Source organism: Crinia signifera, chromosome 5, assembly GCF_055691185.1.
Source record: "Crinia signifera chromosome 5, ASM5569118v1, whole genome shotgun sequence".
NCBI lineage: Eukaryota > Metazoa > Chordata > Amphibia > Anura > Myobatrachidae > Crinia > Crinia signifera.
Genome location: NC_139221.1, coordinates 256,726,784 through 256,740,602, shown reverse-complemented (window position 1 = coordinate 256,740,602; position 13,819 = coordinate 256,726,784). Strand labels below are relative to the sequence as shown.

General features: G+C 41.7%; 1 protein-coding gene across 2 annotated transcripts in view; it reads right to left on the bottom strand.

Moving 5' to 3' along the window:
• The window catches only part of ARHGAP12 (Rho GTPase activating protein 12), a 71,467-nt gene that overhangs the window by 16,187 nt on the left and 41,461 nt on the right, over positions 1-13,819 (bottom strand). Inside the window, exons 3-8 of one of the 2 annotated variants that reach the window (XM_083188873.1) lie at positions 10,372-10,512; positions 9,063-9,143; positions 5,258-5,386; positions 2,793-2,867; positions 627-692; positions 60-128 (exon numbers count right to left, since the gene is read on the bottom strand). In XM_083188873.1, the coding sequence (XP_083044999.1) occupies positions 60-128; positions 627-692; positions 2,793-2,867; positions 5,258-5,386; positions 9,063-9,143; positions 10,372-10,512 (561 nt within the window). The remainder of the gene's footprint in view (positions 1-59; positions 129-626; positions 693-2,792; positions 2,868-5,257; positions 5,387-9,062; positions 9,144-10,371; positions 10,513-13,819) is intronic. The other variant, XM_083188874.1, reaches the window with a different exon arrangement.

The window sequence follows — 13,819 nt, the reverse complement described above, 5'->3', positions numbered from 1 at the left end:
TTTCTTTCCTACAATCAATAAGCACCAGAAGAAAAGGATATGAAATATGATTCCATTACCCAGCTAGCTCCAGTGCTTTGAAACAAAATGGAAGAGCTTTGTAGGACAGCCCACGATGATGTCCAGTTCTTCCTAAAATAAAAAGAGGCCAATTAATGTAATCTCTATGCTGATAACCAACCAATCAAAGCATCCGAACAAGAAAATCAAGGTCATTTCATTGTGACACATTGGTTAGGAAATGCCGCTCGTCAAAGATACATCCAACTAGAACAAATACATTCAAAATGTTGTGTATTTTCCTTTTGTGTTTTGTAAAATGAGTCACATAGACATTTGCAGCATGGGAAAGGAATATATAGTGCTGACAGCATATGTGGTCAGACCAAGGTTACCAGATTATCAGTTATGCTTGTATTCAGCTCTCCATTTGTGCCCTGGTCACTAGCAGGCGATCGGACAGACTAGGAATTGCAGCAGGATGGCCTGTTTTTGTCTTCGAATAATATCTCGGCCAGTGCCTTAGACACTACTGAGTCCAAAGGCTGCTGGGTAACAGTGCTGGGCTGACCACGCACATAAACCATGGTTCATAGCAATACAAAGAAGAGTTAAAAAAAAAATACTTGCCTAACTTTTTTCCCGTTTTCTGTGATTTTGGTCACATTTAGCACACCATACTTTTCTTGATCCTGCAAAAACAAACAATTTAATTTAACATAACTGTAACCTGGAACTATGGCACAAATGTAGAGTGTCCTACACTTAAAGGTTTAAGTAATGAACACAAAAACTTTGTTGTTCTGTAGGGAGTTGCCATGCTTATTTATCCTTTTGTATGGCGCAACAAGGGGTTTACACAGAGCCTTACCCAATACATTTACAGAAACAGTAGACCTAAGATATATAGTTCAGCGCTGCTGATGAGCACAGGAAGATGGGAGCTCTAGGAAGGTCTCAGACCAGAGTGGTTTCTGCCATGTCCACCTGTGTACTATATCCTGATTCAGAACATTCCGAAAGCATTCCACTCTTGCATTGATTACTATAAAATTTACTACTTACTGTGCCGCTGGTCTACCCACTTTTCCCTTTTAGTCCTAATCTCTGATGCCCGCGTCCTTATTCTCTCACCAAACCACCTCAGGTGCTGCCCTCTGACTGTAGCTCTACTCGATGTTTGTCCCATGCAGAATGAAGTATTACACTATTCTCCTGTCTGTGTCTCCATCCCCATTCCCACACACCACCATCTCCACTCTACCAATGACTGTGCCTTCTCCTCCTCTATGGTCACCTCCTCGCACACCCAGCTCCTGGTTTCCTGTTGCTCTGTTCCAATCCTCTGGAATGACCAGCCATGTTCTAAAAGACCTTCTTCCAATTTCACAGCCTTGGAATGGGTCCTCAAAACTCATCTCTTAAAGCGTACCGTTCCTTGTCCTAAACCGCCAGATGCCTCAATCCTTAACTTTGCTCCCCTCTCCCTTCTAGTGTTCACCCGCATCCCATCTACAATGTAGGCTCCTGGAAGCAGAACACAATCTCCTATGATCTCTGCAGATTTGTGAAACCTGCAAATTATGATATTTGTATTGCTGTATTGTTTGATTTCCCTTCTGGCACCTTACACATTTTTTTTAATGGCTATAATTTGTACTAACAGGGCAATTTGTGTATTAAGGATTTTGATGCGAATAGAATGTCATAAGGATCTTCAAGAAATGGCAAGAGTCATTAGGCATCTCAAACTAAAGAATTCCTTATTACTCACAGCTAGTCCATCATTCAAGGAACAGCAATATACAACTCCTTACGCGACATACCAAAATGTTTTTATTTATTTTATTATTATGTTTTTACATCTGAACCTCATAATGCCCTGACAATTAACTAAAGTAGTGTTTCTGTCCTGGTTCCTTTTGCATTCATTCTGCTTTCGGCTAGCCTCAAAACATGATTCATGTGCAGTACACCATTAACATATTTGCCAATGACTGATTAATAGGATATGTGTAGGGCAGTGGTTCCAAAACTGTGGGGTAGATGTATGAAACAGTGATAAGGGAGGATAAGTGAGGTAGTGGAGGAGTGGTCCATGGCAACCAATCAGCACTAAAGTAAAATCTATAATTTGCATAATATAAAACATTATACAGAGCAGCTGATTGGTTGCCATGGGCCACTTCTCCTTTGGCTCGCTTCTCCTCTCTTATCACTGAGTCAAACATCTACCCCTGTGTGATGTGGCTTCCTGGGGTGCCTTGGGATCCTTGCAGGGGTGCCTCGGGATCCTTGCAGGGGTGCCTCGGTTTGGAGGTCCAGGACTTATTTAAATTACGTTAACTGTAATATACAAAATCAGTGCTTGTGGCTGTCAATTATAAAATATGTGGACAAAACAAAAGCAAACCTTGTCCCTCACCACGGGCCAGATTCTCTAAGCTTCAAAAGTGATAAAATGGAGAGTGATAAACAGCCAGCCAATCAGCTCCTACCTGCCATGTCACAGACTGTGTTTGAAAAATGTCAGGCAGGAGCTGATTGGCTGGCTGTTTATCACTCTCCATTTTATCACTTTTGAAGCTTAGAGAATCTGGTCCTATATAATTAAACCTAAAGATGACTTATGAACACAATATAATATTTTGTTCTTAATTTCTCAATAAGAAACTTTTGGCCTCAGGTATGCTGTGGATACAATTCTGATACTAGAAGGTTCCATGATTCAAGAAAGTGAATCACTGGTGTAGTGTGTAATGCATGCAACACAACCACAGAGCCTCACTGACCGTTGACTGGTGTTTCGGAGAGGATGGGGAGGTCTCGATATCAGGGACACTTGGCTTGGATGTAGCAGATGATTCCTGCAAAGGTAAAAGCAGATGGAAAACATTTAAAGCAGATTTTATATTTAATAGAAACACAATATGTACAATTCTGTTCATCAGATTCCCCAAGTGCAATTAGAGGAGGCTGATCCCTGCTCACACCTCCAATAGGCTTTCGGCAGATCAGGCTGCAAGCCATACCCCGCAAAGCCACCGGAGGTTGTCCTGGGAGCACTCATTGGGAATTAAATAGTCCCCTTAATTTAAGACACAGAAAGAACAGAGACATACAGTAGGTCAATTCAGAAAATGAAAATGGCTATACTGCAGATACACAATTATGGTATCCTTTATAAATCAACCTGTCATCCACAAAGTCCTTCAGATTTATTTATATAAATGTAAATAGTTTGCTTCAAATTTGTATCCGTTAACCATGTATAATATGGATCCCCAAGGACTTCCCACCCATAGTCACTGTGCGGAGCACAACATAATTTTAGTGTTTAGGGAGAAAAGGAAGAGTACAAAAATAACTACAGTTTTCAGACTAGGGACCAAATATGTAATAGGGTGTGAGAATCAGACCGTGAGAGATTTTGGGCGAGTTTTCCCTTTTTTTTTTAAAGCAGCAATCCATCACATGGCAAAAATCAACCTGGTTTTGCCATGTAAATGATTGTTGCTTTAAAAGTATGGGAAAATTATCACAAAAGCTCTCACTTTCTGATTCTCACACCCTATTACATTAAGCCCTAGGGGGTTTCATTTTGCTGCAATGCAAGTAGAATACCTAGAAGAGAGCACACCGACGGTTTTTAACTCAAACTAGAACATTAGCGGTGCTCCTCACAGTGCCCATAGAAGGAAATGCCCTATAGTCATGTCAGAGTGAGTGACAAACAGCAATTTAAGTTGTTTCATTTGCCAAGAGGACTTTCTGTATAACAAGTTTGTGCATAAACACAAAACTGGAACAAAAAAATAATTTTGAAACCACATTTGCCGTTAGTGATGTTAAAGAAAACAGACAAATAAAATCCGTGTTATATATTAGCCAAATCAGGGCCAGACGCTAAAAAAAACACATAAAACAATACAAAAAAACCCAGGAAAAGCATAAGCTGATACATTTGTTTCATTTATTGGTTTTATTTTTGTAGGGACAGACCTTACAATTGTAGTGTGTAAACCATACTTTTTCATTAATTAAAAGTCTAAAATTAGGTCAACAAAACAGAAAGAAAAGTGCAAAAAACCACCTAAAAACAGTAATGATCTATGGTTAGGGCTCCCATGGCGAAACAAACCATGTCATATGTCATAGGCTTAGTCTAGGGAAATCCTCAATCCGGGGTCACCATGGTATCCAGATGGCTCACAGACCATTTTCTAGATAGACAATCAATAGGTCGACACCAAAAAGTCAACATGGCAATGGTTGGCACATGAGAAGGTTGACATGATTTTGTTCTATTTTTGTATTTTCCATGCTTTACCATCTGTGTGGACTCCGATTGGGAACAATAAAGCTTCCGGAGCACAGCAGTAGTGGAGCGAGGCACCTGGCCCATAGCATGGCAAGGGTATGTACTACACTAATTGTGTGTCCACGTGCGGAGGTGTTGACATTGACATCGGAAAAACACAAGCCGATCTTTCCCTGTGTCGACATTTCCCATGTCGACCTTTTGCAACTGTCAAACTTGTGTATGTTGACCTTTTGGTGTTGACCTATTAGACATTGTTTGTGAGCTAATCCACACCCGGTTACCAAAGTTCAGTGGCAAAAATTATCTGAGAAAAATTGGACATACGGGAGCCATAACGAAGATGGATTCCAGTGCAGAGAAATATAATGTACATATATTTCTGCGTAACTGTTCTAAAGTAACATCTACTCCATTGGGAACTGAGAGAGAGCATTCACTATTAAAACCATCCCAGAATGTGAGTGTTCTGCACGCTTTTCTTTCTGTCTGTACACAGCAGGCATATTCACAGCTCTGAAGAATTTTCGGAATTTGGACGTGTGTTGGCAAGCAAGCACAAACCGGGGTCAGCATACTAACTTTTTCTGAGTAAGGAGGAGGAGCCATAAAACCTGGCATAGGCATGTAATACACTGAGGAGTTACGCTTTTGCTTGATATGCAACTGTAAAATACAAAATGTACCTGTTAATGTCATCGCCGTCTGCAGTCACAATGCTAGGACTACAAATGGCAGGATTATTTTCCTGCGTGACGAAATGGCTTCATCTGCTAGCAGATTTGGTAGATAAGATGCAAAATGTCATGTGACAAAACTGAACACGTATAACTGGAATTACGGATTGAGGCCTTGATGTTTCAGTGTCTGACAGAAGCAAACTGTCAGTAAGTCACAGGTGCGCTGTGACACTATGACAAGATGACTTGACGGTACCTTGTCGCTGGTCTCCAATAGATACGTGCTGTGCCGCCACTTTGTTAAAACGATTGGTTCCTGGAACTTTCTGTCAAGACTCCGGCTTTTAGTGATCTCTCTCTGATGAGGGGGTAATAAGGAATTATACTAAAAATAAAAAAATAAAAAAAAGTTTGATTACTAAGAAGGTAGTTTCATCATTTTACTTTAGGGCAAGCTAGACAGGGACGGTACGTGTGCAAGCAAATTGACTATGCAGCACTAAAAATAAACGGCAAAGCGACAGGATTCTGCTCCTGAGTGCAACTGCAAATGTTAGTGGGTATAGGGCAAGGTCGCCATGGCTACCACTTTTTTCAGATCTGGCGACTAGATTTTCCAGTGGTGGGAGGAATCTTCAGAAGGTCCGGGGGTAATAGCGGTCCCAGTAATCTCAGCATCACTGGCAGTTTCAGGTCCCAGCAATCCCGTGCTCAGACATACCAAGTGGAGAATCAGAGCAGCAGCCATAAATCAGGGAAGACCTGTTGCTTCTGGCTGAATCCTCCTTAACCACTTCACTAACTAATTTCACCCCGAAAACAACCAGAAATTGATTTTTTTTCTTTTAAGAAAGTTTAAAATGTATTTAAAAAGATATACATACATATTTTTTAATGTGGTTTTCCCAGTTACTCATGTGTAGTGAACGGCCGCCTCAGTTTCTTCATTGCTGGACAGTTGTCTTACACGGTCGGATGCATGATTGCATGATTGTAAGCTGCCTCTGTGTCGGTTGTTACTACCCAGTTTGTGTTATCATTGTTGCTTCCAATTATAAAGAACAATGGAATATGCTGCGCGATGTAAGAAACTGTAAATAAATAAACTAAAATAATGATGGATTCCTTCAGAACAGCGCAAGGAGCAGTTATCCAATTTCTTCGTGCAGAAGAGGAGCATGCTGATGGGTCAAGCAAACACTCATTCTTGCCAACTTATGATTCTTTGGGCAGTATTCAATGAAGCTGATTTGCCGCTTTTCACGGCGATTGTGTCCTAATTTCGTGCTCCCTGGCAAATTTTTTGACTGAAAAAGTCATTTGCCCTATTCAACACTCAAAACTTGACGACTGCGAACAGTGAATGACGGGCAATTCGCCGTCTGTTAGTCGCTGCAATTCGCTGGGTTTTTCACTGTGAGTGTATTCAATGTTAGGATGGCGAATTGCTTTCAGCATGATTTTCACTGTGCTTCACCGTGTAGCAATCGCCATCTTTTTAGGGTGAACTGGAATGTTATCTTTTAAAATATAGGGTGTTTTTTTTTTGTGTAAAAAAAATTAATAAAATCAGTAATTTTTTTCGGTGAAGGGACATGCTATTGTTATTCATGCGAGTGCTGCACATGAATATATATTTAATTTGTAATTTTTTATTTATTTTTTACATATAACAGCCAGTAGGGGGCCTAGAGCCGCTCATTACTTATTCATATATTCATTACATATGCATGAGTGGGAGCTCCCTACCCGCGTCCCCTGCCAGCTCTCCCAGGGGGCAGCTTGTGCTGCCTGTGTCCCAGGGAGCCCTCCTTCCCCCCACACATTCTGGTGCAGGCAGGGAGACTTCCATCTCCCTGCCTGTCGCCGACCCCGGCTCCCTGCAGGTCAAAATTTGCAGTCAGGGGCAGCGAGCCCCTGCGGTGTTGAATAGGGCAACAGGGAGGGCTGGCAGCGAATGCTCCAGCCCTCCAGGATGCAGAGAATCCTAAACCGGATTCGCTGCACATGCCAAAAATAGTCATTGAATACTGCCCTTTGACATATGCTTGGGAACCCACACTACACAAAGTTTCCCATAACCAAGCTTGTTTTGAACTTTCCGATACACAGTTCCCTTGCTTATCGGCAATGCTACAGCAATTTCACGTGTGGAGATCCAATGATTGACGAATGAGATCCTCCACAGTGGAAATCTTCACAGGGTTGGTGACAACGTGTGCCTGCCCGGCAAGTCCTTTGTGCTTTTGCCTCCTGCCTCATAACGCTGACACCACTGGAATATGGTGCACTGTGCGGGACACTACACTCCATACACCGCCTTCATCCGGTCATAAAACTCTGAAGCGTGCTTGCCCTGTGTGCGAAGAAATTGGATAACAGCTATTTGCGCTGATCTGGAGGAATCCATCATGCATCCAACCGTGCAAAACAACTTTCCAGGAATAAAGGAAAGCTGTTCACTACACATGCACAACTGGGAAAAACCGCCACCTATCGGCAAACACATTAACCCACTGCGATTACATACAACGCCACTACAGCAAAGGTCTCCAACAGCTGGAGGACCCTGAATTTGACACAGCTTAGAGTTAATTTATTTGTTTGCTTTCTATAGATCAAACTGACTTTTCTTGGAACCCATTTGTCTGGTTCAAAAATTCAAAAAGATGTTCCCCACAAAACAAAAACAAATATTGCAGCGTCTGTTTCTCTGCAGGAGGTGGAGTGAGAGGATGAAGTAAGGGCTTAAGGGACAGATTCACTCAGTTGTTAGTGAATTAATAGTGTCCTTCCCTCTTGTCACTATGGGCCTTACAAACCACATTCAATTATTTTTGATGTTGAGTAGGGAGCGTCTTTTAACAGATTACATTAAGTGGGAGTGAGATTGTCACATTTCGATTGACACAACTACTTTTTGCATCATCTTTTTGCAATTGCTGTATAGATATTGGGCATCCAATTGCCGGCATTAATAGGTCAAACGGCAAAAATTGACTAATATAGCCCGAAAGTACAGACTATCCAATTATAGCCTGTTACTATAATGTGGTAAAGGTTTTCGTGTGATAACAAATAGGATTCAATAAGTTCTTGTACACATGCGTTATCGCATGCACACTGATCTCCTGCTGCTGCTTAGCGCTAATTATGCTTCAGGTGCCTGAGGCATCCAAAAAAAAAATCACGGATTATTTGGATAGCCCAAGATGAATCCATTAACTGCAGTTATTTATCACAGATAATTGGAACCAGCCATTATCCAACATCAGATCTCCCAACTATAAGATCAGTAAAATGGGATGATGGGTATGGCTGCACCACGATAGAGGACAGAACATATTTTGGGGTGTCTAGCACTTACCAAGTGCCAGGCTGCCCTATACTTCCCTCCAAACACCTATTTAGTGGCTGTTATGCATAGCACAGAGGGGTACCGTTCGGGGGCAGAAGCAAAGCCGCTATTTTATGCATATCAATCAATGTTTTTACATTGTGCATCCATGAGCCACACTGTGTACTCATGGTACAGTAAGTGATTCACTTGTGCAGTCGCAGCAAGATTTTAGTACAAAGTAAGTAACAGGAAATCGGCCTTTGGGGTGGTAACGGGATGTGGTCATTAGAACGTGTCATGACCGTTCAGACTTTTCTGGGAGATCATACATTAGTAGCAGCGATCAATCTTGCTACCGGAAAAGGCCTGTGCATCCCAGGAGATGACCACAGCCTGCATGTCCATAGAGGCACTTAGGCTCTGCCTGAAGACCCAATGCACCACAATGTTAGCAATGTTTCTGTAATAATGTGGTGCCATACCTAAATGATGCGATCACGGTGGTCGTTCCTTTGCACAGGTTAGCTTCTGCCCAGATTAGCATATAATTGCAATTACATACAGCTAATCATTGCAACAGAAGTATGAAGAACAACCGCGCATGAATGACCCTCATGGGTGGGAAAGTTAAATATCCTGCTCAATTGGGGTCATTCATGTGCGGTTGTTCTTGTGTGTGAAAGTGTGAAAAATAAAGCTCATATACTGTAGGTTGTATTACCTTTGGCAATTCCCATTCAGAGCGTGAGCCATCCGCAGTGTAGTAATATGGTCTGCCTTGCTCGTCCACGTGTTTCATCCACTGTGAACGGTTACACAAATTAAAAACAGGCACAGGTGTGAAATTACATTTCCCAGAATAGATGCCTCCTGCCTACACTGTGGGCAGGCAGACATTTTGGAGGATGAACAAATATTGGCCACCACATGTAATGTCCCTAGTTCCTAGAGAACAGCGATGCTGCAATCTCAATAAAATACTCAACACAATGGCAGGTTGTGGCTGCATCCAGGAGATAGACTCGCATGAAGAGTCATGGACAAAGAGCTTATGGCACCAAATGAGAGATATTAGAAGTAACAGAGAAACTGCCACTAATAGTGGTGCAATGCTGTACATCTTACATGGTACTACATGGAGTAAGACATAAGCAGCACTGGCTAACCCTACACCACATAGAAAACGCAACCATTATGCATTCCCCTTCAGTATTAACTTAGAACCTTTAATTAGAAGCAGTAGACAGAACTTATTCCGTAAACAAAACACTGAATCCAGCAAATTAATGTTTCAACATACGCAGATAAAATACAATAATCTGACACATTCATTATTCCATTTAATTCCTGAAGTAGGTTTCTAGTTGTAAAAGATTTCCTTTATGCAAAACAGTGCTACTGCACGGTATGGTCATAGGGTCGACTACATTAAGGTAGACAGTCATTAGATAGACCACTATCGGTCAACAAGTCATAGGTTGACACATTAAAAAGGTTGACATGGTTTAGGCAGACAGGTTGGAAAAGGTCGAAGTGAGTTTTTGCATTTTTGTGACTGTCGCCATATGTCGACATGGACACCATATAAGTGTATCGCTTTCCTCACCACGCTTCAGGTACGGCATGTGTTGACCTTTTGACCATGTTGGCATAAGGTATGGCAATCTTTTCATGTGCAGACCTATGGTATGGCGATCTTTTCATGTGCCAGCCTATTGACTGTCGACTGCATTCCTACTGCATTAGGTAATAAACAAAACCAAAACCAGACCTGATTGATCACTGTGAACAAACTCAACTAAGTCTATGGACAAGCTCTAGGCAAATGTAATTATGTTATTATGGCGTTCTAACATTTCACATAGTAAATGCTCTGTTTCTTTTGAAGTTGATACATCTGGCGTAGAAGAATACAAAATGGCCACTCAGGAAGCGGAGATGTACCACATAGCAAGACGTTTTTTGCACACAGGGCTTTCGTACAGGCAACAGTCGCATAACATAGGAGTGTAGGAAAGAATCAGAAGTACCTTCTCACTGGTTTGATCATTGATAAAGAATGTATGGCCATGCTGATCCAATTCTTCTGACCACCCCTTGGGAGGAGAACCATACAGACTATCTGACTGGCTGTCACAAGTGTTGTGAAAATTTTCTTCTGCTGAAAGTTGCTAGAAAGAGTTGGAAAAATTTGAGCGAATGCAGAAAGGTGATCCGTAGCAATATGGAAATGAGAAACATCGCTTGAGTTCCAGTAAGTAACGTGAAAGATCACTGAGAAATGGGTCTATCATTCTGCATAATAATATGTACTAGTCTATCAGCCACAGTTGTGTTGCCAGCAGGCTGAATTATAGTAGTGCCAACTTGTAATCATTTAATAAAGAAATGGGAGTTTCTTCATTGGCTTTTTGGTACTTGTTTCCTAGCACGGCGCCTGTCGGGTCCCATTGCATACCTTAACTTAAGGTATGCGATGGGTCCCGACCGACCCGATTTTAGGGCTTTAAAGAGGTTTTTAGTACACTTTAAAAAATCGGTCGCATCGCATGCCATTATAATGGCATGCGATGAGACGCGACCGACCCGATTTTACATTGGACCCAATGTAAAAATGGTCCCTGAGACCCGATTTTACATTGGACCCAATGATAAATGCCCCCCAGACCCAATTTTTAATTGTAAACCCACCCTCATGGTTAATTATTTGAAATGCGCCCCCCCCCCCATTGTTAACGCAACGCAACGATCAACGTGAACCCGAAGCGTGGCGAGTGCAGCGAGCCCGCGAGGGGCGGTGGTACGCATCCTCCGACCTTTTCATACCCGCACTATCCACGTCAGCGTGGAGTTGATTTTATATAGTGTGGCGAGCGCAGCGCGCCCGAAGCGTGGCGAGCGCACCGAGCCCGAAGCCTGGCGAGCACAGCAAGCCCCGCGAGGGGAGGTGTAATACGTCTGAAGTAATGTGCGTGCGCTATCCACGCTTCGGGCTTGGTGGCTCGCCACACTATTTAAAATCGACTCCTTGCCGACGAGGATAGTGGGGGTATGAAAAGGTCGGAGGACGCGTACCGCTGCGCTCGCCACGCTTCGGGTTGACGTTGATCGTGGCGTTAACAATGGGGGGCCATTTCACATAGTAATTACCAATCAGGGTGAGTATACAATGAAAAATGGGGTCTGGGGAGCATTTAACATTGGGGCCAATGTAAAATCGGGTCTCAGGGACCATTTAACATTGGTTCCAATGTAAAAATCGGGTCGGTCGACCTGATTTCATACAATTAAAATCGGTGGCGCCCTGCTAGGAAACAAGTACCTGCTTTTTTTTTTTTTTAAGTGATTTTTCCCTTTACTTACTGTAAACAATGCAAGAGCAATCAAGATGAAGTTCAGATTAAAGACATTCAGCAAATTGCTTTTTGAAAAAGTTTCAATATATAACATTATGGCTGAAGTACAGCATCTCCATGAAACACAAAGGGTCGAATAAGTGCCCAACTTCAAATAAATGACGGATTGGCTTGTACGTGTGTTTCTGCAACTTTCATTATCCCCAGCTTTGTGCTTTCCATATATTTATATAATAAATGTCGAGCTGTTCCAAAATATGGTGCTGTACCCAGCTATCACAGAGCACAATCCACAGGCAATTAAAATAATTAGAAAAATAAACTGTGCCTATAAAAAAAAACATGTCAAAAGAACAGATATATCACATATCTGAGCAAAATAATTAGTAAAAGTTGCAGGAAGGTATGTACAAGCCAACACACATTAAAGTCATCAGGAAACAATATAAAGCTCTTAGCAAGATGTCTAGTCAGTCAGACAGATCAACTGTCTGCCAAGCTGTGTTATAATAAATCAATCAAAGCTAGGGAGAGGGATCATGGCTTAGGAGAGCTTTAGTTGCTTGATAGTGAGCAATCTGTGTGTTTACCAGTCATTTTGGATCACCTTGTTTTGTTATGGGCAGAATTACATAAAATGTTCTCAAATTGTGCAAGGAAAACGTTCCACATGGAGTAGCAGCCCCCACAGAGTACAGCGAGGCAAGCAATTAATTGCTGTAACATGAGGGAGGGCATTGTTGATGTGTGTAGTGAGGCATGCTGGGATGCTAATTACATTTGGGGAAGTTACAACAAGAAAAAGAAAAAAAATGTCATTCATTTTAGGGTAATAAATCACTTCCAGTTAATTGTATCAAATCCCACTATACTGCTATGTTGCATTAGTCACAGTGTGACTAATCGGACTGCAAACCAAGTAAAGCGGGCTGTACGTAGGGTTTGAAAATAAATATTATATTTCTGTTTAAAGTTGTTAATGTGTTTTTTTTAAAAAAAAGCTATGAAATGCAATTTATTTCTACCATAAGGAAACAAACTAAACAATGATTTGAAAATAATGGTCTTGGTAACTGTTGATGTGGATCTAATAGGATTTAGAAAAAATAAAGAAGAAGATTTAAAAGCCAATCTTAAGGGGCCCATACATCATGCAAGTGCCAGGAAAATTCCTTGTTTTGCCAATGACAAATCCAACATGTTAGAAATCCTCGACTAGCTGATTTATCCCAAAAAATGATCAGAACTGGAGAGTCAGGGATTTCGAACATGTAGGATTTTGCCAAGCCACCTGAAAAATGGGCGACCATCAGAGCCCACCAGTCTGTGATTGGAGTTGGCAGAACGGAAAGTCGCCACTTAGATGTATGGCCCATGAAAGATGCAGACAGATTACACACACAAACGCATTTCTCCAACAAAAGATAGGTTGTATAAGCTAGGACTAGTAAATACGCTGTGGAATACAATTGCAGGTGGTATGCTAACGAACATCCGCGCTATGCTGGTCTGCCCACATATTATGGTACCCTCAACATTCCTACCGTTTCTGCGCAAGTCTATGATGAGCATGAAAAATGTACATATGTTGCTGGCTGTGATGTGCCAGTCTGGAACAGCACATTGGGGGTTATTTTGGTTCACTCTTTCTGACAAATTCCTTCTTAGATGGACAAAACCATGTGCACTGCAGGGGGGCAGATGTAAAATGTGCAGAGATTTTAGATTTGGGTGAGTTGTTTCTGTGCAGGGTAAATACGGACGGCTTTATTTTTACACTGCAATATAGATCTCACTTTGAAGTAAAACCCCACCCAAATCTAATTCTAAGTGAGATCTATATAGCAGTGTAAAAATAAAGCAGTCCATATTTTCCCTGCACAGAAACAAAATAACTCACCCAAATCTAAAACTCTGCACATTTTACATCTGCCCCCCTGCAGTGCACATGGTTTTGTCCATCTAAGAAGGAATTTGTCAGAAAGAGTGAACCAAAATAACCCCCATTGTGTTGTGCCCATCACGTTCAAGTAAATCACCACCTATATCTCAAATATCTGCATTCTCAGATGGTGTAATGGTTAGCATTACTGCCTCACAGCACTGAGGTCATGGGTTCGAT